This window comes from Canis lupus, chromosome 9, assembly GCF_003254725.2.
Source record: "Canis lupus dingo isolate Sandy chromosome 9, ASM325472v2, whole genome shotgun sequence".
In the NCBI taxonomy this organism is placed as follows: domain Eukaryota; kingdom Metazoa; phylum Chordata; class Mammalia; order Carnivora; family Canidae; genus Canis; species Canis lupus.
Genome location: NC_064251.1, coordinates 248,594 through 274,947, shown reverse-complemented (window position 1 = coordinate 274,947; position 26,354 = coordinate 248,594). Strand labels below are relative to the sequence as shown.

The 26,354-nt window shown below is 55.6% G+C and overlaps 1 protein-coding gene across 2 annotated transcripts in view; it reads left to right on the top strand.

Annotated features, from left to right (window-relative positions):
• TBCD (tubulin folding cofactor D) overlaps positions 1–26,354 on the top strand; it is a 139,944-nt gene that overhangs the window by 59,508 nt on the left and 54,082 nt on the right. For both annotated transcript variants that reach the window (XM_025468444.3, XM_025468443.3), the window contains one exon: positions 21,470–21,626. In XM_025468444.3, coding sequence (XP_025324229.1) covers positions 21,470–21,626 — 157 coding nt within the window. The remainder of the gene's footprint in view (positions 1–21,469; positions 21,627–26,354) is intronic.

Sequence of the window (26,354 nt, the reverse complement as noted above, 5' to 3'; positions counted from 1 at the left end):
AACACATGAATCAAATAAGAAATCCCCAGTAACTTTTGTTTTCTTCCTTGATTGGCCTTGATTGGCTCCACACCCAGCCTGGAGCCCAACATGTGGCTTGAACTCATGGTCCTGAGATCAAGGGTTGGACACCCAACTGACTGAGCCGCTCAGGTGCCCCCCAGTAGTAACTTTGCAATACAAATTTAAAGAAAGAAATGACCAGTAACAAAATTATTACCTATGACAACTTTAGGGATGTGGCTGCTGCGTGTTTGAAGGGGAGCGTAAAACCTTGAGCAGGAGCTATGGAACCGTGGCCCGCGGGCCTGGTCCGCCTTGGCCTGCTTTTGTATGGCCTTGGAGCCAACGGTGGCTTTTCCTTTTTTTTTTTTTTTTTATTTTTTTTTATTTTTTATTTTTTTAATTTTTATTTATTTATGATAGTCACAGAGAGAGAGAGAGAGAGAGAGGCAGAGACACAGGCAGAGGGAGAAGCAGGCTCCATGCACCGAGAGCCCGATGTGGGATTCGATCCCGGGTCTCCAGGATCGCGCCCTGGGCCAAAGGCAGGCGCCAAACCGCTGCGCCACCCAGGGATCCCGCTTTTCCTTTTTTATACTTAAAAACAAAACAAAACTGCCTGTGGCCTGCGGAGCTCAAACACTCATGCTCTGGCTGACCCTGCCTTGAAAGTTGTAACCAGGGCAGCCCGGGGCTCAGCAGCTTAGCGCTGCCTTCAGCCCGGGTGTGACCCCAGAGTCCTGGGATCGAGTCCCGCGTCGGGCTCCCTGCGTGGAGCCTGCTTCTCCCTCTGCCTGTGTCTATGCCTCTCTCTCTCTCTCTCTCTCTCTCTCTCTGTTTCTCGTGAATAAATAAATAAAATCTTAAAAAAAAATAAAGTTGTAGCAGCAAACCAGAAAGGGCCCCAGCTGAAGCAGAGGGGATGAGATGGGATGGGGCGGGAGCAGCCAGCCAGGCACTGCTGGGCACGCAGAGAGAGGGCAGCACCGGGAGACGGTGACCTTCCGGCTTGCTTAGGGGACAAGAGGCAGAGTGACCAGACCGTCGTCGGGCAGTGACGTGTGCACCGTGCCGACTAGAAGTGACGCGGTGGGAACATCTTTGCAGGTGAGTTTGGCAGCTTAGACAGAGTAGACGTCCCTACAGAAATACAATTTACCAAAACTGAACAAGTAGAAGTAGAAAGGTGACTTGTCTGTGCCTTAGTATCCTTATTTATGAGTATAAATATACATACAATCGGGATAGTAGAGGCCCAGCTTCTCGGGGTCCTTTAGAAATGGTTCTGTTGAGATATAACGTACGTTCTCTACGGGTCACCCATTTACCGTGTACAGATCAGTGACATTTAGTGTGATCTGTGCAGCCATCACCGCCATTAGCTCTAGAACTTTCTTCACCCCAGAACGGAGTCCCACACTTCTTCATAGTCCCCCTGACCCCCCATCTCCCCGCGCCCTACACAGCACCGACCTATTTCCTGTCCCTTGGGATCTGCCTCTTCTGGGTGTTTCTCCTACACAGGGTCGTACGCATGGGCCCGCTCTCCAGGTTCCCCGTCTGTGGCACGTGCCAGTGTTGTTTCCTCTAGCGCTGAAGAACATTCCGTCGTGTGGAGTGCTAGTTTGCTTGGGCTGCCATGACAAAATACCCAGACTGGGGGCTTAACAGAAACTTACTCTCTCAAGGTTCTGGGGGCTGGAAATCTGGGCTCGGTGCTGGTGGGGCTGGTTGCTGCTGAGGCCTCTCACTGGCTTGCGGCGGCCGCCACCTCCCCAGGTCCTCGCGGGGTCGCCCCTCCGTCTGTGCCCTGATCTCTTCCTAAGGACACCAGTCACGGTGGATTACGTTCCACCCATAGGGCTCGTTTCACCGTAATTAACTCCTTTTTTTTTTTTTTTTTTTTAAGATTTTATTTATTCATGAGAGACACAGAGACACAGACCCAGGCAGAGGGAGAATCGAGAATCAGGCTCCATGTGAGGAGCCCAATGCGGGATTTGTCCCGGGTCTCCAGGGTCAGACCCTGGGCTGAAGGTGGCACTGAGCCACTGAGCCAACCGGGCTGCCTGATGGATTCTATTTTGTTGTTCGTGACAACAATGGTGAAAGGACTCTTAGGGTCCAGTCTGTTTCTGCCCCATCTTAATGTCATCCCTGCTTGCTTCTGGTGAGTGTGTTCTCAGTATATCTTTTTTTTTTTTTTTTTTTTTTAAGATTTTATCCATTTATTCATGAGACACACAGAGACACAGGCAGAGGGAGAAGCAGGCTTCGTGCAGGGAGCCCGATGGGGGACTCGATCCTGGGACTCTGGGATCATGCCCTGGGCTGAAGGCAGGTGCTAAGCCCTGAGCCACCCGGGTTGCCCTTTTTTTATTTTTCCCCAGTATATCTTCTTTTATTCTTTAATCATTTTACATTCCTAGATTTTAGGTACATGTCAGACCCAAACCTCCACTCGTTGATTTTTAGTTGGTGAGTTTACTCGGTTAACATTTAATCTAAGTACCGAGATGTTTGGATTTGGGTCTATTGTCTTATTTATTTATTTATTTTTGTCTTTTGTATCACTTTTTGTATACTTAAAATTCATTTTTTTGTGTGTCCTTTTCAGAATATGGTTTCTCTTAGATACCCCCCCCGTCCTGTTCCACATCTTCCCTGCCTATGGAGTTAGAAGTTATATATTCTCTTGCTCTTCTTTCTTTTTTTTAAAAAAGAAAAATTTGTTAGAGCATGAGCAGGGGGAGTGGTGGAGGCAGAGGGAGAAGCAGACTCCTCGATGAGCAGGGAGCCCGATGTTGGACTCAGTCCCAGGACCCCGGCCAGCATCATGACCTGAGCTGACGCTTAACCGACCGAGCCACCCAGGCACCCCCCCGTTTCTCTTCTTTAATGATAGTCTTCAGATTTGTATCATGAATATTTAAAGTCAAAAGAATACACCAGAGATGGCCACATCTCAGCTGACGTGTTGTGATCGTCAGGTTTTGGATTCTGTCCTTTTGTTGAACATTACACGTTATTATCTTACAGGCGGTCCTTGTTTAGATGTTCCTGCTTCTGACTCCTTGCACCTCAGAACTCTCCGCTCATGGATAATGGTACTTCTTTTAGGTTTTTTAGAAGTTCCTCCGCACAGGTGTCTTAGTAGCAATTACATCTCAGGTATTCTTTGTCTGAAATGTCTTCTGAACTCTCATTCTCGATGACAGTTGTGTTATGTGCCAGCCCGGACCGAAGGCGGGCTTCCTGCAGCCGCCTCCTCTGGCACCGGTGCCCTCGGTCGCCTGGGACCAGTCGAGTGGTGGGCCCTTCAGGGGAGCCCCCTCTTCTCTGTGGCTACTTTTTGGAGCTTCCTCTGTTTTTCACGCTTTGTAGTTTCATCATGGTGTGTTAGGTGTGGACTTGTTTCTGTTGATCTTGTTTTATGTAGCCTTGTTTTCTAGATCTCTTTTCTGTTGATTCTGGAAAATTCTCATTCTTCGCAATTCTCTTTTCCTAGTTTTTCCTTCCAGACTCTGATTAGACCCTTGTCAACCTCATTCTGTTTTCATACTTTCTGTCTTTTCTCTCTTGAGGTTTTCACTTGATCAGACCCTCCCATCTCTGTCAGAGCAGACGTCTGTCTTTGATTCTAGTGAGCACGTGTCTGTTATGTACCTTGGGGTATAAACACTGCTGCCCTTCCCCGCCTGTTGGCTCCAGGACTGAATTTTCAGGGGAGGAAGGCAAAGGTATTTTTTTTTTTTTTTTTTGGCAAAGGTATTTATTCTTTAAAAAAACATTCGTATTGTGTTGTTGTTTTAATTGAGGTAAAACTCACATCATAAAATTAACTCCATTTTGGAGTCAACGGCGTGGTAACGTTTGGTAATGTACTCTGTTGAACAGCTGTCATTCTGTCTAGTTCCAAGACCTTTCCTTTTTTTTTTTTTTTTAAGATTTGTTTATTTATTTTAGAGCGAGTGAGGGGAGGGAGGGGGAGACTCTCAGGTAGACTCCCCATCGAGCTCAGAGTCTGACGGGAGGCGGGATCCCGCAACCAGTGAGGTCATGATCCAAGCCAAAATCACAGGTAGGACGCTTACCTGACTGAGCCGCCCAGGCGCCCGTGGTTCTAGGACCTTTCCTCACCCTAAGAAGAATCTGGTGCCCATTTCCTGTCACTGTCATTGTGCCTCCACAGCCCCTAGCAAGTGCTCATCTGCGGTCCACGTTTGCAGACGTACTTATTCTGGAAATCTCACATCAGTGGGATCCTAATGACATGTGACCTTTTTTCTCTTAATCTTTAAGTTTGTATTTACTTATTTATTTATTTTTGGGCACGTGGCCTTTTTGTGCCTGGTTCTGTCACGGAGCAGGTCTTTGAGGTCCACCTGCGTTGGAGTGTGGGTCACAACCTTCCTTTTTATGACTGAATAGTACTCCATCGTGTGGAACGGCCACTCAGCTTTTTTCTTTTTTTTTTTTTTTTAAGCTTTTCATTCACGAGTCTATAGGCATGTTGTTCCTACCTCCTGGCCAGCGTGGTTACAGCTGTTGTGAACAATTGCATATGAATGTTTGTTTTCATGTGTTTGGGTGTGTATCTTGGAGTGGAACTGCTGGCTCATAAGGCAGTTCCATACACAGCCTCCTGCACACTGTCTCCCCCGCGGCCGCTGCATTTTCTGTTCCCACCAGCAGTACTCCCTCACCAGCACCTGACCTTTCCTGTTTTCTTTGATTATAGCCCATCCACTGGGGGTCTCTTCATAGCTTTGATTTCTGTGTCCCTAATGGCTGATAACGTTGAGCATCTTCTCATGTACTTGTCGGCCTTCTGTGTATCTCTGTTGGAAAAGTGCCTCTGTAAGTTCTTTGCCCTTTCTTTCTATCTATCTATCTATCTATCTATCTATCTATCTATCTATCTATCTAATATTTATTTATTCGTGAGAGACACACAGAGAGACAGAGAGAGGCAGAGACACAGGCAGAGCTAGAAGCAGGCTCCCTGTGGGGAGCCCCATGCAGGACTCCCATCTCAGGACTCCAGGATCAGGCCCTGGGCCGAAGGCAGGCGGTAAACTGCTGAGCCACCCAGGGATCCCCCTTGTTGCCCATTTTAAAATCAAATTGTCTTTTTGTTGTTGAGTTGTAAGAGTTCTGTGTATATTTTGGATTGTAGATCCTTTTAAGATAAACAATTTTTCCAAACATTTTTCCCGTTCTGTGCGTTGTCTTTTTACTCTCTTGATGGTGTCTTTGTATCTTGTGTTTTTACTGTAAAAATTTCACCGTTGTCTTCATTTTTTCAGTTCTTTTTTCTTGTATATGTCTAGCTTTTGGGTGTGTGTGTGTGTGTGTGTGTACACACAGACATGTGCATTTACATGCCTTTAAAGGGTATCTTTAGGGGGTTAAGTGTCCGACTCGTAATTTTGGCTCAGGTTCTGGTCTCAGGAGCCTCCGTGGTGGGCTCTGTGCTCAGTGGGGAGTCTGCTTGGGATTCTCTCTGTCTCTCTCCTTTTGCCCCTTCCCCCAAATAAATAAAAAAAAAGGTATCTTTAATGTTTTTGTTTTTAAATATTTGGTATTTCTTTCATTACAAGTAAGATTCTTTATGAGAGAGTTTATGGTTTAGTGAAGGGAAGTTGAGAGTGCATCAAATTCATACGTATTAGAATTTATACTTGACGTATGTGCTGGAGTCACATAAATCATAAAATTTCTGTCATGTGGTTGTACCTGTTACTTTTAAGAATTGAAATTATAGTTTAGGTCAAAACTAAAGATTGTGATGTTAGTGAACATGAAATGGTGTGGTTGTGTGTGTGTTGCTTACATACGGTGTGCTCAGGAAGTAAGACTGTACTTTAGACGTTTTGTCAGCGTTTGCTATTTTACTGCAAAATATTTTCACGAATCCTCTAATGGAAAGTCTTGCTATCTGGGGAAAAAAAACCCTTCACTTAGTAGATTGTGCATCTTCCGGATTTGTTGTCTGGCTGTGACCCGTGTGCTGTTGAAAACACAGCGCAGGCTGGCTGGCTTTATTGAGGGCTGCGCAGTAAGGCATCTGGACGGTCCCAGTTCACTCGACTTCAGATTTCCTTGTGGAAGAAGTGCATCAGCCCTGCTCCTGTGACCCTGCCCTGAGGACTGCCTGCTTCGTTCAGTGCACTGTGTGGATGCGGGACATGATTTTGGTTGGGTTTACTGTGCCTGGGTGGAGGGTGCCGAGCTTTCTCTGTACGTGCTGTCACACTTCCTGATCCCTCTGTACCATGACTGTCCAGCATGCGAGGCTCCTGCTCTGTTAGGAGCCTGTTTAGGGCTGGGTGGGTGGCTTGGTATGTGGCTGCCTGTGGCCACCCCGTGCCTGGGCCTCCCAGGGGTCTTGTAGGTGTCCTCCTTACATCCTGAGGAAGCCGTGGGTGGCCAGGGGTCACTTGGGGCCTTGAAGCTGGTGGTGGCCGTGCGGCCTTTTGCTTTTGGCAACGGCTGACCAGTAGGTGCTATAGGTTGTGGAGAGTGTTTTTCCTGTAGGCCCCCAGCGCTGGCTCGCTGGCTCTCCAGGGAACTGCATCTTGGGGCAGTGTCCTGAGAAGTGGCCCCAGTGATCGGCAGTGTAGGAAAATGCAAAGGCCTTGGTTTTTCTTCCTCACGGGCAAGGCTGCAGGGTCCGAGTTAACAGAGCTGTCCTGTGGTCTGAGTGTGGAGTCAGCGTGGGCCCTGAAATGGGTGCACATAGCGGGGATCTGATGAGAGTCCATAGAAACGAGGGTCTTGTAGGGATTCGGTGGCAGCGGGGAGGTGCTTTGGGGCTGATCTTGTGAATGGGCTTTGTGGGGATGAAATGAGTTTGCAGCCCTCCTCACCACAGTTGCTGTCTCCGTATTACGTGGGGGGAGGTCACGGGGAGGAGCGGTCAGTGGGGGGAGGCCATGGGGGCCAGAGGTCAGTGGGACAGGTCAGTGGGGAGGGGAGGCCAGACAGTGGCTGAGGCTTGACCTCCGGGTGGTGTGATTGGAGGAGTGCTGCGCATGCCCGTCTGGCCAGTGCCCATGGTGGGTGGTGAGATGGGAAATGAGAACTCTTCGGGTAACTTGCTTCAGGACGGTGGCCGGCTTGCTGTGAACCGAAACTCTAAAGGCCTTCACACCGATCCTTTTCTCCCCTGGTAGCCTTCTGACCCTGGGCAGTGTGTCCCCTCGGCTTCGTGTGTCCCGTATGGCAGGGCCAAGGCCCCTCGGCCTGTGGGGCAGGGTCGCCCCCCGGACGCTCCTCCAGGCCCACTGGGTCTGCAGTGTCCTGCCCCAGACTTGGTGGGGCCAGTGGAGGACCAGGCTCTGGGGCTGGGAATGTAGGTCCGTGACTCAGCGGCAGAACTGGTCTCCGACTTCCGGGTTAAGCCTTTAATTCTCCTGAACGCTTGTTTTTGCTGCTTTCAAGTTGATGTACTTGGGCCACTCTGTCATCAGCTGTGGGCGTTTCATCTGCCGGTGTGGCGCTCACTCCCCTCCCCCGTGCCCTGGGGGGCCTTTGGCAGAGGGACAGATGGACAGGCGGTTGACCCTGTGCTGATCTCCGGGCGGCAGAGGGAGGAGGATTGCCGGCTCTTGGTGGGGAGGAGGATCGCTCATAGGTCACAACAGCGTCTGATTTGCAGAGAACAATCACTTAGATTGCTTGGAAAGAAAGTTTTTTTTTTTTAAATTTATTTATTTATTAATTTATTCATGAGAGAGAGAGAGAGAGGCAGAGACCCAGGCAGAGGGAGGAGCAGGCTCCCTGCGGGGAGCCCGAACGGGACTCGATCCTGGGACCCGGGGTCACGGCCTGAGCCCAAGGCAGACGCCCAACCACGGAGCCGCCCAGGGGTCCCCAAAAGTAGTTTTACCACAGAGTGTGGATTCAGGCTGGGCCAGCGTCGTGGGGAAGCGGCAGCCGAGGGCCTGGAGCAGCGCCGTGGGCCGGCCTCCTTCCTCAGGGTTTAGTTTGCCTCCCACGGGAGTCTCATTTCCACCTCCGGGACTTTGTTTTGTGGCGTGTCCACGCGCTGGGGGTCCGTGTGGCAGGCTCCCACGCGGGACGCAGGCGTGTCTGTGACGCGGGGACCAGCACGGGGTGTCGGGGCCGTGGGCGGGGGCAGCTCCCATGCAGGGGCTTCATGCCTGTGACTTCATATGTGGCAGCTTCCCCTGGGTACCCTTGGCGTTCGTTGTGGGGACTTAATAAACCAGGGCTGGGTAGGGAGAGCCCGGCTGGTCGGCGGCGTCGCTCCAGGCAGTGTGGCACTGCCCGTCACCCGTTGTTGACGGGGTGACAGATGCTCACGCACAGCCCTGACTCAGCAGGAACGTGTGCCGCGGGGCTGCGGGAGCTCAGTGCACCGGCCTGGTCCCCCATCGTCAGGGCTCCTGTGCTGTCCTTCTGGAAGGCTGGTGGCAGGTTCAGCTGTCACTCCCCATTGCCGCCTGCATGAGGCCCGAGAGGACGCTCACGAAGAGTGGGGTGTTGGATCCTGGAGGGAATGTCTGGAACTATGGGATCTCGTTACGGAAAAAATTAGGAGTATAGGGCGAGAGGTTGTGTCTTCTATCGGAGGATTATTTATTTATTTTTTTAAAAGATTTTATTCACTTATTCATGAGAGGCACAGAGAGAGGCACAGACCCAGGCATAGGGAGAAGCAGGCCCCACGCAGGGAGCCCGACGCGGGACTCGATCCCGGGACTCCAGGATCAGGCCCTGGCCGAAGGCAGCGCCAAACCGCTGGGCCACCTGGGCTGCCCCTATCGGGGGATTATTTCTAAGCCAACAATTTACTTTTACTGTTATTGCAGTTGGGCGAGCCGAGGGTTGGACTGACTTTGCGCGTGTGCCATTTAGAGGCAGTTCCTTCATGCTGTGGCAGAGGAGTCCGTCCCCTCTTCAGTTGGGGGGCTGGGGTGTCTGGTGACACTCCTTCTGCTCCTCTGTGGCTGGGGGCCGAAGGGGAGGTCACCTGCATGGAAAACGCCCCCCGTCCCTCCTCGGGAGCCCTGACGACGTGGTGACTTGAAGATTTGAGGGTTACACTTAGTTTCCTTATGTGAGCTTCTCGTAGCCCGGGATCTAGTGGTGAGAGAGCCAGGCTGGGGTCACGCTTGTCACTTTCCTTCTTGTGGTGTTCACCCCCTGTTCAGGGTACCGCCTGGGTCGAGACCGGATGTTTGGTCACATTTACCTTACGCTGAATAGACAGGCAAGGCAGGGAGAAGGTTTTCCTCCAAAGCTTTATTTTTTAAATTTTAATTTTTTAAAGGTGACCTTTTTGAGAGAGAGCATGAGCCGGGGTTGGGGGGTGGAGAGGGAGAAGCAGGCTTCCTGCCAAGCTGGACACGGGGCTCAATCCTGGGAACGGAGGGCAGATGCTCGCCCACCGAGCAGCCCAGGCTCCGTCCTCCAGAGCTGTGAACTCTGTTGTCTGCGTACGTTAATGTGGAGAAGCTTTGCGGAGGTTAAGTGTATTTTAAAGGGAGGTAGAGAGGTGTCTCTGTTATCCTCAGTTACACAGAAACGTGTAAGAAAGTCACTCTTCAGTGAAACACATTAGGGAAATGTTTCCAAGAGGAATGGCTTAACCAGTGTTAGAAAACTGCAAAGGACGTGCATTTGTGGAGAAAGAACGGGAGAGAAGTGCTCAAAACAGTATTGTACCTACTGTGTGCAGGTACCGTGCTGCACGGTGGGGTGCGGCTGTCAGCTGGAGCAGGGGGCCCCTGCCCGTCACCCCCACGTCACGTGGTCAGGTCGCCGTCGGGGGCTCTACTGGACTCGCATTCTGTGAGGCAACACAGGGCCAGCAAACGAGCCGACCTCAGGTCCTGTCTTTAGAGCAGGGCTGATGCCCGCAGTGGGTGGTGGAGGAGGACACAGCAGGTCATCCCGTCTGCCTTCCATGCCACGGCACCTGCAGAGGTGCAGTCCCCGAGCCTTCTAAATGCCACAGAAAGTGCACCGCCTGATGTGGGCTCAGTGACAACTTGCACATGAATTCACTGTAACACTGTCAGGACGTGTGCCTTGTGGACATTTTTTTTTTTTTAAAGATTTTATTTTTTTTATTTACTTATTCCTGAAGGACACAGAGAGAGGCAGAGACACAGGCAGAGGGAGAAGCAGGTTCCCTGCAGGGAGCCTGACGCGGGACTCGATCCCGGGACTCCAGGATCAGGCCCTGAGCCGAAGGCAGAGCCCAACCACTGAGCCATCCAGGCGTCCCCTGGTTCTGTGCGGGCCTCCCCGTTGTGTGCACGATGTGCAAGGGGACCCTGTTGACTCTCCCCTTGGGGTCCCATTATTGGTTCCTCTTCTGGCCTGACCGACGTCGCCTTAAGCAGGGTTGCAGGCCCCATGGTCGTCTCCCAGCTCCAGAACCTAATGGTCCCAGCAGGTTGCCACTGGGACATTGCTTGCTTGTTCTCAGTGGGTGGTGATGCAGGGTTCACGTCATTGTGTCCCCGAAACACGATGATGGGTAGGGGTTGGGGCAGGTGGAGTGGGCTCTGCGGGAAAAGCACTGCCCTGTTCCCTGGAGGCCGTCCGTCAGCTCCTGAGGCTCAGTTGCCGACCTTGTGTTCAGGGGTCCGCAGAGTGCTCAGAGATTGCATTTCTCCTCGTTTTCCCTACTGCCAAGTAACTAGGACTCTGGGAGTAATTTTTTTATCCTGAACTGACCTCACCACTTTGCCAAGAGGCCAGCCAGTGGGTAACTCTGGTCTTCATGGTGTGCAAGTCTGTCCTGCTGTCCCCTTGGCGGTGGCCGTGGTCAGCGTTGGGCCAGTGGGATCCAGGGGGATCCGGAGGCACCAACGAAATGGCAGGGACCCCCCGCCTTGTGGCCCCCGCCTCAGAACTTTCCCACCAGCAGACCACCCAAGGACACGGCATCGGGGGTGCCCGGACCTCTGCAGGGACCCTGAACCGTACTTACCCGGACCCCATATAAGGCCTTGGGCAGTTATCGCCCCAGGCCGACTTCACCAGCAATGTGGCTAATAGCTGTCACCCTGTACAGACACCCAGCCCCTTGCCCCTCCCCCCTTAAAAAGCCCGCCTGCCCGCCCCTGGGCCGACTCCCACGCTCTCCCTCCCCCGCGGGCCGCAGAACCTGGCCCGAGAGCGCGGCCCATTAAAAGCCTGTTTCGACCAACTTCTGCCTGGCCTCTGTTCCACTTCACTACCGATCAGATTAAACCTGACAGTCCACCTTCAAGGGGGTGAGGCTTGGTGTGGGACGTGGGCGTGCTTGCAGGGCCCTGAAAGTGGCCCAGACCCTGGACGGAGGGAGGCACCTGTCAGGAAGGACGGACAGAGTGCTGACGGCAGTGTGCGTGGAGGGCCCAGACCCAGAGCACGAGGCCCAGGTCTGCAGGGGGAGGTGGGGGGTCGCCTGTCATCCTTGAGGCACTTGAGAATCGGGCTCCCGGGCAGGTGCAGCTCGTCTAAGTGCTGACCAGAGACGTGAAGCCTTATAGGGCAGCTACACATGGGCCCCAAGTGACGAGGTGGGAAGAGCCCCTCGGTGGGCTAGGAGGCCCAGGGTGCCTGGAGGCTGGCGCTCGGCCACCACGCAGGGGGTCCCAGCCGCAGCCCCGTGGGACGGCAGTGTGCTTGTGGGGCGCACACACCGGATGCAGAGTGACCCAGTGACTCGAACACGGTGACGCGTACTCACGTGTGTGGGTGGGTGTGGGTGCGCATACAGCAGCGACTGGCCTTAGCACCTCCTCCACTGTCAGATTGGACTTGCACGTGTTTAATTGAATTAATTTATTTAAAAATGTACATATATATTTTTTTAATGTGGAGCCCCGTGAGGGGCTTGAACTGCTGATCAAGACCTGAGCTGAGATCAAATGTGGTCGTTTGCTTAACTGACTGAGCCGCTCAGGCATTTCACGTATTTTGGAAAGATCTTTTCACTATAAAGAGTAATGCTCATTCCTGGTTTTTACCTATTTTGTTGTTAATAATCTGAGCGTAGATTTCATCTGTGTATTTTACGTTACAGGGTTTAGCTTCTCAAGTTGTGGGTGTTAAGCCTCTGGGGCAGTTTCTGCCAGTGGAGGATCCGAGCCTGATGCTGGGAGGTGGGGGTCTGCCTGCGACCCAGACTTCGTGCTGTAACCGCGGCTTGTCCTGTAGCTGCCTCTCTGGGGAGGTGATCGGGAGCTCCAGAGGTCGTCGTCACGGCAGCCAGGGCTGACGCCACCATCTGGGAACCTCCCGGCAGTGTTGATTTGAAAGAACAACAGGAGGTGTTTGCAGGGAGAGAGGAGCGCAGACACCGCGGTCTTCGTAAGCTGTGCTCCTGGGGCACCTGGGTGGGTGCTCGGGTAGGTATCCTCTGTGGTTCCAGCTCAGGTTGTGGCCTTGGGATCGTGAGATTGAGCCCCGCCTCAGGCTCCACACTCAGCGTGGAGTCTGCTTGAGATTCCTTCTCCCTCGGCCCCTCCTGCTGTGCTCTTTCTCTCTCTCTGTCAAATAAATAAATCTCAAAAAAAAAAAAGAAAGAAGCAGCTGTGCTCCTAACGGTGATGTTTTTTCAGCCCGAGTGTATGGACCGAGCAGCGCCCTGCTCTGCAGTTGTGCACAATGTGGGGAGAAGGCTAGGCCCCCCTGGGAACTCCGGACCCTATAGGGCTTGGGTGGCAGAGACTCATGCAGCCTACAACACGTCCTTCCAGTGCTGACCTCAGAGGGCAGGTGGGAGGTGGCCGTGGAGGAAAGTGGGCAGACGTGTGCAGGGGCACAGCCTGGCACAAGAGGGGTGCTAGGATCCTCTCTGTGTTCTGGGCCCTGGGCAGCCAGGCTCTGGGTGTGTCCGGCTCATCGCAGGGTGAAATGGCCGGGCAGTGCTGCCGGCAGGGTCAGACTGGCAGGGAGAGACGGTCGTGCACTCGGAGGGGTTAGTGAGGAGAAGCAAGGAGGGGCTTTTGCTCATGTCCTGTCTCTGCGCGTGGGTGTATTTCGGTTGATTTTATTTTAATTAATTAGAGAGACTGAGCATGAGCTGGGGGAGGGGCAGGGGCAGAGGGAGAAGCAGACCCCCCACCGAGCAGGAGCCCGACGTGGGGCTCAGCCCCAGGACCGGGATCATGAGCTGAGCTGCGGGCAGGTGCTGCACGACGGAGCCACCCAGGCGCCCTCGGATCGTCTCTTAAAATAGGATAAAGATCCTCTGGTTGTTCCATAGTGGAGTCCACAAAAAGTGACATTTAAACATTCTCTTTTAACAAAGTGCCCTTCTGGTGTCTGAGCGTCCGAGGCTCGTGTTTTCAGCGTCGTGGACGTAGAGTGGTGGGGCGTGCCGAGGCTCCGCGCGGGGTCACTTGGAGCCACACAGGCCGGGCAGCTGCCTGTGGAAGGGTGCCCTGCTGCCCTGCCGAGAGCCCGCAGCGATCAGGGCGGCCCTGCTTCGACCTTTGGCCCTTCCTTACATCTGGCAGCCAGGGCACTGGGGGGGAAAGGGGGTGCCGGGGCTTACCCGAAGGCTGCCCCGTAGCACCGCTGGCCAGGAGCCCTTGGCCTTGAACGAGGTCAGCGTCTGGGCTCCGTGCTGTGCTGCGTGTCGTCGCCGCAGCGCCCTGTGCCCGTGTTTCCCGGGTGGCCGGGCAGCTCTCTAGGGGCTGCTGTGGGGGCTCTGGGCAGGTGTCCCGGGGGCATCTGTGCGGAGCCGCAGCTCTCATCGCCTGGAAGTCCGCACTGCCGCCGTCCTGGCTCACAGGGCTGGCGCCAGCTGCTGTCCCTCGGGGGAGCCCTGTCCCCGCGTCCTGCGGTGGACGCAGGGCCTGGCGCTGCGGGTGCTGACCGTCCTCAGGACTCAGTACGTGGGTCACAGGATGCATTTCTTGAGGTGACGCGTGCTCTGCTGTCATGCGGCGCTGTCTCGGGTGGCACGTGACCTGGGTTGAGGGCTCCGGTTCAGTTGACTCCTCCGTTCTCGGCAGCAGGGGCGCGTTGCCGCCGGTACAGGCCAAGGCCGCCGCCCGGGAAGCGCGGCGCCAGGTGGGATCTGGGGCCACTGAGGCCGCGTGATGCGCTGGCGCCCGCTGCTTGGTCACGCTCCTGACCCTGAGTGAGAGTCTGTGTGCGGACTGGTGCCCCCTGCCACGTGCCGGGGGTCACGGGCCCAGTGGCCGAGCGGCTGGTGGGGCTCCGCCCGCGGTCCCTCGCCCGCTCCATGGCGTCCTGGCCGGGATCGCTGCTGGCCGGCCCGGGCGCTCGGCCTTCCTGGCAGCTTCGTCTGGTCTTCCTGAGCCGGGTGCTCAGAGTTTTGGGGTGCGCGGGCTTTTACAGGCCGCTGCCTCCATGGCGCGTGCACGTACTCACTTTGGTGTGTTGCCTGCCGAGGCCACAGCACTCCTCACGGGAGCATCGCTCAGCTGCTTCCGTGGGAAGGGACGTCTCCCACCGTGAGAGATGCGTTCCTCATCCTGACAACGACGACGTTTGTCTGCCTTTTTCTTCTTGCTATTTTAGGATGTCGTTTTAGAAACATTGTGAGCTCTCTGGTCATTTGGGCTCCGTCAGTGACTTGTGCTTACGAGCAAGTCCCGCATGTCCCGTGCGTCTGGGTAACGCCGGCCGACCTGCGTTCGCTGTGCAGTTGGCACGGGGGCGTGCAGGGGCCGGCGGGGGCTTGCGGCTCCCATCCACCCCCCATCCTCGCACCGCGTGGTTTGAGCTGCAGCTTGACCTTACTTGAGACACACGCCCGGCCCTGCTTTGCCTTGTGTCCTTGATTTCAGGTGGCGGCAGCAGTGGCGGCGGAGGCCTCTGACTCCCAGCTGGTGTGTCATCCCGGCTGTGCCATCCTGGCCGTGCCCGCTGCTGGCCCAGCGCTGCCGGGCGGCTCCTTCTGCAGCTAGGTCACCTGCGGGGAGCTTGCAGACGCCTCGTCTGACGTCGACCTTCTCAGCAAGGCTTCTCAAGGCTGTCGTGTGGTCGGGTGTGTCTCGTTTGCTCCCTTTCCGCTGGTGGACGGTCCTCCCCAGCAGGACGTGCTGTGCGTTCCAACATCCACCCACCGCAGGGCGCGTGCGTGGTTTGTGTCCGGGGATTGTGACTAGGGCTGCTGTGAGCATTCGTGTGCAGGCGAGCCTGCATTTCTCTGGGATAAGTGCTGAAGAGCAGGCTTGCTGGGCCGGGCGAGAAGTCTGTTTTTTGCCATTTATTTATTTTTGCGATTGTGGAAATAGAGTTGACATACAGGGTCACCTTACGGTGGCCTCGGAGCGACGGGACTGATGAACAGGTGTTCAGGGAGTTGAGACAGTATTTTGTTTTAATGTTTTCAGACAAGTCGTCTTTAAAGATTGAATCTGGAAGCCTTGCTCCTTCCTCCTGGGCACCGGTTCTGTGGGCTGTTTGGACGGTGTGGGGGCCGCGTGGACCTGGGCTGGCAGCCCCGGGGGCCCGCATTCCTCACAGCCTGGGACGTGGGTTTAGTCCGAGCCCCTAGCTGTGGGACGTACTGAGTGGTCTTCGCTCACTTGCCGTCACCACCGTCGGGCACGGGCTCGGGTGTGTTTGACCAGGTGGGGTGGCGGGTGGCGGGTGCTGTTCCCTGGAGGCGGCGCTGCTTGTGCTTCACCCGTGGCCGTGGCTTCAGAGGTCCTTGCCCCAGGAGAGCGTGTGGCTCCTGCCCTGACAGCACCAGCCTCCCCGTGGCGTTTCTCCAGGGCTCATGTGCGTTGTACAGACTGTGGCATCCGCCCGGCCGGACCCGTGCTGCCCCTGCTGCCCCCCGAGGAGCATCTGTTCGAGGTCTCGTGACAGATGCACGTTGGCCTCCCACCGGGCCCCAATGGCAGCTGGGGCCTCGCCCACAGGGACGCTGCGTGGGAGGGCTGCGTGGTCCCCCGCGTCGGCTCCAGGGCCAGGCCCCCCAGCGGCCTGGAGGAGTGGCCGCTGCTGCCTGCAGGCCCGTCTGGGGCCGCGCTCCAGAAACGTCTGTGGGAACTGAAGCTGAGTGGCTCTGGAACCAGCTGCTCTGTCCGCCGTTTCCTGTTGCCCCGTAGCACGTTCGGCTCAGGCTTTGTTCCCGAGCAAGTCAGGCTGCATTTCTGAGGCGGTGGCTGAGGGTGTCTGCGGGTGTGCACCGTCCGGGAGGCTGGAGCTCTCATGGGTCTGCAGCCCCAGTGTGCGACACCCTGGGGGGGCGTCCCAGGGCCTCCTGGGGCCCGGCTCCAGCCGCGAATGCCCCACTGCAGGGTGTAGCTCGTGACTTCCCCGAGGCCCGGCCTCCCGTGCTGGCTCTTGGGGACGTCTTTTCCAGCGGAAGGGTCTCTGCCCCTGCAGGGAGCCTGGGGTCCCTCCCGCGGGGGCCGTCCCGCGGGGCTGCGGCGCTCCAGGGGTTAAGGCGGTTCTCTCACCTGGAGGCTGCTTTGTCCTTAGGCGGTTGGCGTTAGACAACACGCTGTCTAGAGAGAAGGGTGTTTAAATTACACTGCGGGGCCCCAGGTTGCCAAAAGGAAGCCCTCTGGGGAGTCTCATATATTTGACACGCATCTGCAGTGTGTAATTGGAACCATGAGAAAGGGTTTTGTTCAAAGCTATTGCAGAGTTTCCTTATTTTAAACCTGTTGAATCTGGAAAGAGTGGTTAGGTTTTGAACTTTTTCTCTGGTAGTGACTTCTTCCCAACGTCTGGGGCAGCGACTGTCCCCGGGCTCTGGGAGCTTGCGTGCGTGGCCTGCGTGGCCCCTGGGGCTGGAGTCTCTGGGCCTCCAGGGCTCCTCCTGCATGGAAGAGGCGGGAGGGCGCGTGGGGTCTGGAGGCCGCGCACGACCCCGCCGACAGCCGGGCACCCTGGGCCGTGGCTCCTGCTGCCACCTCGGGATAAATCAGAGCCAACAAGCTCAAGGTTCCATTTTCTTGTTCTAGAAATTCACCATCTCACTTTTCTCCTCAGAGCTGTTTCACTTTCTGCAGATCAGGTTCCCTTCTGGCGACCGTGGGGGGTGCGTCCCCGCTGCCCTCTGCATGGACCCTGTCCAGTGAGGCCCTTGCCAGTTGCCGGCTGCCCCTTCACCTGCACCGCGGATGCCTGTGGTCAGCGTCCGGGTGGGGCCTTCAGGCTCCTGAGTAGGACAGAGCAGGACTTCAGGGGCATCTGTGCTGTGGGACTTGGGCGGAGTGGGGCCGTGTGGCCATGTGGGTGGCATGGCTGGCGGGAGGCCCCTCGGAGCCCGGGCAGCATGGGCCTCTGCTCCTCTGACCCGTTTCTGGGGAGGACGTCGTCAGACCCGGCACGCGGGCACGTGCGGGCGCTGGGGATAGCCAGGGAGCCCTGTGTGGGGGAGGCCACCGCAGCCCGTGGCCCACTGCTGTCACCCCTGCCGTGTGGGGCTGAGTCTTGCCGCTCCTGGAGGCAGAGTGGGCCGGGTGGGCCAACGTTGGACCTGCTGCCCAGGCTGGTGATCTGCCCAACGCCGTTGGTCAGAGCGTGATGAGGTCTGTGTGCAGGTTCTGGTGGAGATGGCGAGTGGAGCGCAGACCAGCACGACCGGCTGACCTCACGGGCCCGCAAAGTGATGCTTTGGGAGACAGACCGCTGGGCTCCCTGACGTGGCGTGAGGCCCCAGGGTGTGGCGGGACCGGCCTCCAGGCCGAGCGGGACTGGGGTGGGGGGGGCCGTGTCTGTGTGGAGGCAGGCTGCTGGCAGGTGGCACCAAGCAGTCTTGAGTGTGGCAGAGGCTGTGGCGCCTCCGTGTATCCACATACACAGCACTGGCCACTGTCACTCTTACTCATCTGCCCTGAAATTGATTTTGTCCAGTGGACCGGTAAATTGGGACTCAGCGCTTAGCATCCAGATGCTCCTCGGGCTATAGAATCGCTGAACGGTCTTACCCAGAGCTGTCCGGGTGGCTGAGTTGCAGTGACGGTCTCAGGGACCTGGCGTGGCAGCGGAACCGCGTTTATATGCTGCTTTCCTCCTAAAGGTGCCACAGCCTATTAGTTTTGACGTCCGTCGGGCCGACTGGGCTGTCCTGTTAGCGTGGACAGTGCCTGTGAGCGATGCAGGGCACTAGCAGCAGCTCAAGTGACCCGGCCTTCCTCCAGGTAGAACTGCTGAACACCAGTTTTAAGCCTTAAGAGTTGGTCTAGTTCAAGTTGAGATCGTGATTTAAAACTCACTAATTGGCTGTAGCTGCTTTGCAGCAGCCTCGGTGGTGCCTCGCGTTGGCTTTGGCACTTGTGCATGCTCCGTGGGTCGTAATGGTGACCCTCGTCAGGCTTCCCGAGGACCGACGGCGGTTCCTTCAGAAAACTGAGCTTAGTTCCTGATGTCCTGACTGGTGGAAGCAGAGTCTGTTCTGCAGACTGCCTGGCATGGAGAAGGCTCCAGGGCCTTTGCAGGAAGGAGAGGCAGCGCTCGCGGCGGCCTAGAGACACAGGCTTGGGGTGCTGGGGCCTCTCTGGAGGGAGCCCAGGAGCCACGTGGGCAGGCAGCTCTGCCAAGTGCGTCGCCTGAGAGGGGTGGTGGTGCAGCCTTAAGGGAGGGGCTGGGTAAGAACGCAGCTCGGCGGGGCTGCTGGGCGGCTGGCCTCAGCTCCACAGGGAGGCGAGGAGGGCTCCTTGGGATGGCCGCCGGGCCCTCACCCGGGCTCCAGAAAACGCGTGTGGGGCTCTGGCTGTAGTGGGACACGGGGGGACAGGCCCAGTTTCGGTGGTTGAGGAATTTGAGGGGCACATCTCATATGGGCTGTCCTGCTGTCGCTCAGCTGAGGAAATGAGAACTTGGCAAGAAAGTGGGCCTCAGGTTTGGGGTCCCTGGTGGCCTGTGCTCCTGGGGCGGTGGGTGCAGGTGCCCCGGGCTGGTCCCATCCTCTCTCCTGGCTGAGATAGACATAAGTGGTAATGCCGTGTCTTTTTTTTTTTTTTTTTTTTTTAAGATTTTATTTATTTATTCATGAGAGACAGAGAGAGAGAGAGAGAGAGAGAGAGAGGCAGAGACACAGGCAGAGGGAGGAGCAGGCTCCATGCAGGGAGCCCGACGTGGGACTCGATCCCAGGTCTCCAGGATCACGCCCTGGGCTGAAGGCGGCGCTAAACCGCTGCACCACCCAGGGATCCCAACACCGTGTCTTTGAGCTTTTTACTTATTAATAATTTATTTTGGAGTATACTTACATAATTTTAAGTAAACTTATGTTAATATTTTATAATTGAATTAAAAATGATCACCAGTCTATATACAAAGTGCACAGAATCAAATCTATTTCTTGTTATTTATATAGAATCAGACATCCCGGGCAGCCCCAGTGGCTCAGCGGTTTAGCGCCGTCTTCAGCCCAGGGCGTGATCCTGGGTCCTGGGATCGAGTCCCACGTCGGGCTCCCTGCATGGAGCCTGCTTCTCCCTCTGCCTGTGTCTCTCCTTCTCTTTCTCTCTGTGTCTCTCATGAATAAATAAAATCTTTATTTTTTATTTTTATTTTTTTGAGAAACACAGAGAGAAAGAGAAAGACAGACACAGGCAGATGGGGAAGCAGCTCCCTGCAGGGAGCCCGACATGGGACTCGATCCCGGACTGGACTGAAGGCGGCGCTAAACCGCTGAGCCACCAGGGCTGCCCTAAATAAAAATCTTAAAAAAAAAAAAAAAAAAAAGATTCAAACATCCTTAGATACAGAAAAACAGAGATGAAATATGTCTGATAGTCCTAGTCCTACTGTTGTTTCTTTTGATTTTTTTTGCCCAAGGCTATTTCTAGGTACATTTTTCTGGAAGATAATTTCTGGGATGATAGTTGCATGTTCAGATAATTGCTGCTTCATTTTTCTTTTTCTTTTTTCTTTTTCTTTTTTTTTTTTCTGCTTCTTTTTTTTTTTTTTTTTTTTTTCTGCTTCATTTTTCTTAAACTCCTACCTGGAGCATTGTGTACACGTAACCTCTCTGGTCTTGTCAAACAGGACGGCGTGAGGTGCACCACGAGGTGCTCTTGACAGCGCCGGGGTCCTGGGCAGGCCCGGGCACACACGTGTGCGAGGGGCTGAGGCTGGTCCCTTCTGTCCTGCCTTTTGGATCACACAGGGCGCTGCCTTTTAGCTTCCATCCTGTGCTGTCAGTGATCGTGTCCCACGCTGGTTGACGGGGACGATGTGTGATGGTCGTCTGCAGCGAGCACCTGCCCCGGCACCGGAGGCTTCTGTGTCAACGGCGTGTGGCCTGAGGTGTGAGGCCGCCGGAACAGGAGGCTCTGGCCGTGTGCAGACAGTGATGTGGTCGTCAGGGCCTCCCGCAGCTGATGACCCCTCAGGGCATGGGCTGGGGTCAGACCTGCACTGGACGTAGTTATGACAAGCGCCACCGGGGCCTCGGAGCAGGGATGCGAGCTCACTCACCTCGGAGAGCAGATACTCTCTGGTTTCTACTCGTAATGCTTTTTAAACACGGGGTGAGCTGTCAGTGGGCTTTATGGCAGCATCCTTGTTGATTTTGGATCAGTAAATTGGGATTTACAGCAGGGTCTTTCAGAAAATCCTATTTAGGGCTCAGCGGTAGAGCGTCTGCCTCCAGCCCAGGGCGTGACCCAGGGTCCTGGGATCAAGTCCAGCATCAACCTCCCTGCAGGGAGCCTGCTTCTCCCTCTGCCTGTGGCTCTGCCTCTGTGTCTCTCATGAATAAATAAATAAAATTAAAAAAATAAAATAAAGCCTATTATCTTAAACCTTATAACATTAAATTCTCATATTTTTAAGTGCTACGCATAAATGTAACATATTTTATGTATCTTTGAAGTAGTGTACATGTCTTAATAAGCAAACTCTTCCCAAGTACTTGAAATACATGAATCTAACAAACGGCAAATAAATACGCTAACATTTTAGCTCCTTGAAACGTTCCAGTATCCTTACCATGGATCTTAAAATTCTGTAATATCTTTACATCAGAAATCACATGTCCAGTATTAAATTACATTTGCAAATGGAACCAGGAGGATAATCTGTTAATGGACCTAAATTCATATATTACAGATATTTTAGGTAATTATCTTGGTTATTCCTAAAGTTAACATAGAAGTAGCCTTGGGCTTGATTTGCTTCATCATCCGGGTCCTTGATTCTGAAACTGAGCGCTGGAAGGCCCCTGCACCTCGGGGTCCTCCTCAAGGTTGCTCACCGGCGGCTGGCTTCTGGCCAGAAGGAGAAGTGGGCTCCCTTCTGCGGTCCCCGTGGCCAGCAGAACCCAGGCATCTCCAGGCCATTCTGAACCCATTTTCACTTGTTTGTGTGATTTGGGGGCAGCTTCTTAAAAAAGTCTCCACCTGATTCAAGCCGGCCGACTCCTCTTTTCCTTCCAGGTGCTTGCTTTCTGACCGGGTGGCTTTGGGGTGGACTGCACCTGCCTCTGGCGCCAGGGAGGCAGCAGGCATGCTGCTGCCCCGAACTCACAGTCTTTGTCTCTTGTGCCCAGTTGTTCCCGTGATCCTGAAGGCGCTGACCTATGAGGAGAAGCGGGGCTCCTGCAGCGTGGGCACCAATGTTAGAGACGCCGCCTGCTATGTGTGCTGGGCCTTTGCACGTGCCTACGAGCCCCGGGAGCTGCAGCCCTTCGTGGCCGCCATTTCCAGGTAAAGTCCACCAGAGTCTTGGCGGGATCGGGTGTGTCCCTGCGGTTGTCCCTGAGGTCACGTCCTCCTGACGACAGTGTGCATGGGCAGCAGTTGGTGTGGTGCCTTTCCCATAAGTAGGAGGTATTAATGTGCTAATAATATAATTTTAAGGGTGAGCTCTAGAAATGAAGCAGCTCAAGAATGGAGTTCTTCTTTTGTGGGTAAGCAGTTCAAGCCAGAGTGTCTTCTCTGTATCGTTCCAATTTTAGTATATGTGCTGCCGAAGCGAGCACTCAAGCCAGAGTGTCTAGGAGGAATGTTCTGGAGGCTCTGGCTGGCCTGTGGCTTGCAGATCCGCAGGTGAAGGTCGGCATTTGGGGTGGTGTGGAGGGTGCACAGGCGGGGAGCTTGTGACTCAGGTGAGGTGTGCTTCTGAGTGTGCGTGTGTATTGTGCTGAGAGAGAACCTGGGGCTTCACAGTCACGGCCTCCACCGTGGAAGGAGCTCCTGGGGACGGCTCGGGGGTGCAGGAGAACGAAGCTGCTTTTCTTGAGGGGGCTGCGTTTTGTCCAGCCTTAATGTTCTAATTGTTATGGGCTTGCCCCCGGAATTTACTCAAGGCCACGTTTCTTACCGTGCTTCATCATCAGAGCCCTTGAAACCAAAGTCCACACTCTGGGGAACAGGTTTGTGAGGCAGGAACAATAGAATATCTCTGGTTTTCTGGTCCAAGAACTGAAACTGGCAGGCTCGCGACCCCACCAGGACCCTGTGTGGACTGCAGCCCGCCGGGCTCCTACCGCACGTCCAGGCCCCTGGCCCTTGGGCGTCTGCTGTGTGTATCCAGCTGAACCTCCCGAAGGTGCCTGCACTCCTGTGACGTCATGCCCCACTTTTAGGGTCTGATAGTTTTTTGCTTGAGAAAAGTGCAAGAGAAACATGTTACCAGTAGACTGGATTTTTTTTTTTTTAAAGATTTATTTTTTTATTTATTTATGATAGACACAGAGAGAGAGAGAGAGAGGCAGAGGGAGAAGCAGGCTCCATGCACCAGGAGCCCGATGCGGGACTCGATCCCGGGACTCCAGGATCGCGCCCTGGGCCAAAGGCAGGCGCCAAACCGCTGAGCCACCCAGGGATCCCCTAGACTGGATTTTTAAGTTAATTTTAGTCCTGTGATTTGTTGCTCTGTCTTTGGACTAAAGTAAGTTTCCTTGATTTGAAGAATGTCGGGTCTCTACTTCTTGTGGTTTAAGTCACCAGGGGCGGGGCCCTGAGCACGCTGTCTGGTTAGTCATACTTACCTGACAACTTTTACTAGGGAGCGGATTTCAGAATGGTGTTCAGGCCGTGGCAGCTGCCTCCCACAGCTCTGAGGACATGCCGCCCTGTGGTCTGCCTGAGACCCTGCCTGTGTCACGCCTGGAAGCCGGGCCCTCTGCCTCCGGTGTTCCCTGACACCTGCAGGAGTTCCTGGCCCAGCACAGCCAGGGTGTTGGCTGCTGTGCCCCTCCCTGTGGGCGCAGGGCTTGGGGCCTGGAGCATCGCTCTGTTGTCCCAGGTGCTCCACATCCCCAGGATTTGAGGGCCGGGAGAGGGGCCTCGGGCCTGGTTACGGCCTGTGACGTGTGGCCAGGGCCTGTATCGCTCCATCTTGACTCCCACATCAAAGCAAAGCCTCCAGAGGAGTCTGAGGATTCTGATCCCCGTGGAAGGAGATAGAGTGCTTCGGAGGAAGTCGTAAAGAGGCCTGGCTCCTCCCAGCCGCCCCACCTGAGGAGGTGCGGGCGGAGCAGGAGGGCCGTGGTCTGCCGAGGCACAGTGCTGTGCAGGGTGGCCCTCAGCCACGCAGGCCCAGGGGGCGGAGGAGGGCTGCAGCCTCCCTTGCCCGGAGCCAAGGCTCCTGAGCGCCCTCCCCCAGGTCCCTGGTCCTGCCGTGTCTTGTCCCCGCTGCACCGTCAGCCGGCTTGAGGGGGGGCACTGCCGGCTGCTTTTCTGTCCTGCCCCTCAACTTTTTGGAAGTTGCTTCTGTAACTAGAGAATAAAAGCAGAAGACGTACTTACTGTTGACATCAGTCCCAGGACAGTCAGACTCGTTGGGTTGGTGTGTCTCGCGCCGTGAGCTGTCCGTAGGGGCTGTGGCTCTCCCCGTTCCCTTGAGGACGAGCAAGGGACGGTGCTCAGGACGCTTGCCCAAGTGTGCGGCAGGTGGGCGCCGGGTCAGGCCCGTGCCGCAGGCAGACACCCAGGCCCTGCTCGGCAGCCGGCATGGCCTGCCTCTGCTGGGAGGTCCCGGCTGCCTGCAGCCCACGCGCACCGACCGCTTCTGGGCTCCGGCTCCTTACAGGGTCGCTCCCGCCTCGGAGCGACGGTCCTGACACATTCGTTTTGCAGTTTAATGCATCTGAGAGCTGTAAGCTTCATAGGAATCCGTGTCTCTCCTTTCTCCAGATGGGAGAAGCAGGGCCCAGGGTTGAATGGTCGCCAAGGAAGAGGGACCGGAGTGGGGGTGTGCTCCCCTGGAGGGCAGGAGCCTGCGTGTCCAGAGCCACACAGAAGGGCAGGGACCGTCACGCACACTGTTCTGTTCCTGGGGAAAGCTGCTTCCAGCACCACGGGGCCCTAACCCTGACGCTCCCGCTGATGTGTGCGGGCCCAGGCCTCTGGCTCTGGGAAGGGGGGCTCGTTTAGCCACAGGCAGGTCTGCTTTCTGCGACTTCAGAGCTTATTGTTGCTCACTGGTCCCTGGTTTTATAAAGCGAAGTATCAGTGAACAGAAAGATGTTGATGAACGTTAAGCCTGGCCTCCGCGTGGCGTGGGTGTGGAGGTCGGGGGTCAGCTGAGTCTGTGGGTCCCAGGCCTGGGCAGGTCGCAGGCCCCTGGACACTTGGACCGGCCTGCTGGCGGCCTACGCAGCCGTCGTGAGCTCTTCTCTGCAGCGTGTGCGTCCCACACGAAGGGGAGCCGAGCTTTGGGGGCTGAGGGGCACTGGCACATCTGACGCCAGGGTCACCATCTGTTACTCAGGAAAGGAAAGAGCGGCTTGGGGCCCGGTGAGCTGGCTCTGCACCTGAGAGGGTCCCAGTCTCTCGACTCCCCTCCTGGTCGGTGGCACTTGGTGGGAGGGCTTGGAAGGGACCAGCGGGCGCACCGCGCAGTCTGCCTGGACCCGACTGCCGGCGGTGGACCGAACTTGTCTTTGCAGCGGTTGTTGCAGAGGAGGTACAGCCGAGCCCGTTCTGTGGGGGTCCTGGGGGGTCTTGCAGGCCCCACCGTGTGTCTGGGACGTGTTGGGAGGGCATCAAGGGGGTATTGGAACCCTGGCCTTCCTGAGCTGGGACTGGTTGTGAGCAAGTGACCGAGCATGAGGGACCAGACGGCAGTGACGGACAGAGTCCAGTGTCCGCAGAAACTCCCCAGCTCCCTGGCTCCCTGGCTCCCTTCCATCTCGGGGAGGGTGGGTTCTCGTCCCTGGGATCGCACACGCGGGGGCCAGTAACTAGCAGGGGGGTCTGGAGACTCCGGATTTCTCCTGAGTTACCTGGGAGTCTGTGTGGAAAGGCCCCTCTTGTCCCCTGTCCAGCGCCTGTCCCAGGGTGGGATCACCCAGTGCCCTTGGGAGCCGTGCCCAGCAGGTTTCGGGCCAGTTTGGCAGGTTCTGAGGGAACCTGTGCTCCAGCTCTTCCCGTCCATCTGGGCTGCGGGCATCCGGGGGCGGGTGGGCGGGCTGGGAGGTGAGTCATGATGCCGGGGAGCCTGGCGGACGCTGCGGGTGCGCGCCTCCCTGCCCCAGGAGTATCGGTTGGGGTGTGTGCTTCGAGACCTGCCTCCCTCGGTGTGTAATAAGTGACCACATTTTAATTGTCGGCTTTTAAACCCATTAATCCTGGCTCACGATAAAACCGTGCTATCTTTAATTGTACTTTCACAAACTCTCCAGTGGATCCTGCAGAAGTGGATGAGAGGAGAATGTCATTGTGGCGTGAAGTAGAGACGCCCGGTGAGGGGAACAGGGTGGTGGTCACAGGAGGGGGGCCTGGCAGGTGCTCGGGAGAGGGACCCTGGGGAGGGCGGAGGAGCTGAGCCTCCTGGTGGGCGTGCACTCACCCTCCCTGTCTCACAAATGCCAGAAACCAGGGGTCTAGCTAGATTCAATCGTGCTTTGAAATTGGTTAGCTTTAAAAACTCCTATTAAGCATTACACACTGATTAAGAGGCCAAATAATTATTTTGTGGAAAAGTAAACAGGCCTACCTGGAAAGCCGCTTGTAATTTAAGAACACTGAAACACAAGGTTAAAGTGGCCCCGGATGGTCGTGCGCCGGCCATGGGATACCTTCTCACCAGTAATCAAAAGCTAATTTGCAAGAAGAAAAAGAAAAAGGAGCCGGCTGTTGCCAGCCTGCGTGTTGTTGTCACCTTGCGGTGATTTCCTCACCTGAAACTCTTTTGTAAGCCAAGCCCCTGTTGACATCAGCACCGCAGGGCCCTCCCGCGCTGGGCAGCGCCCACTCAGCCTGTGGAGCCAGCCCAGCCGGCAGCTTGCAGCGTGGGCTGGGCCTGGGGATGGAGAGTCCCAGATCTCTTCCTCGAGGGCAAGATTGTCCTGAAAAATCAGGAAATGGCAAGCATTGCTCAAAGCTACGTCTTGTTCTCACTCAGCGTTTCTTAATGGCAGACTTCCAGAGGGAAGATAACCCTTTTGTTCTTCAAGAAGTAGTTAAATGGTGGTTGGTGACCAGAGC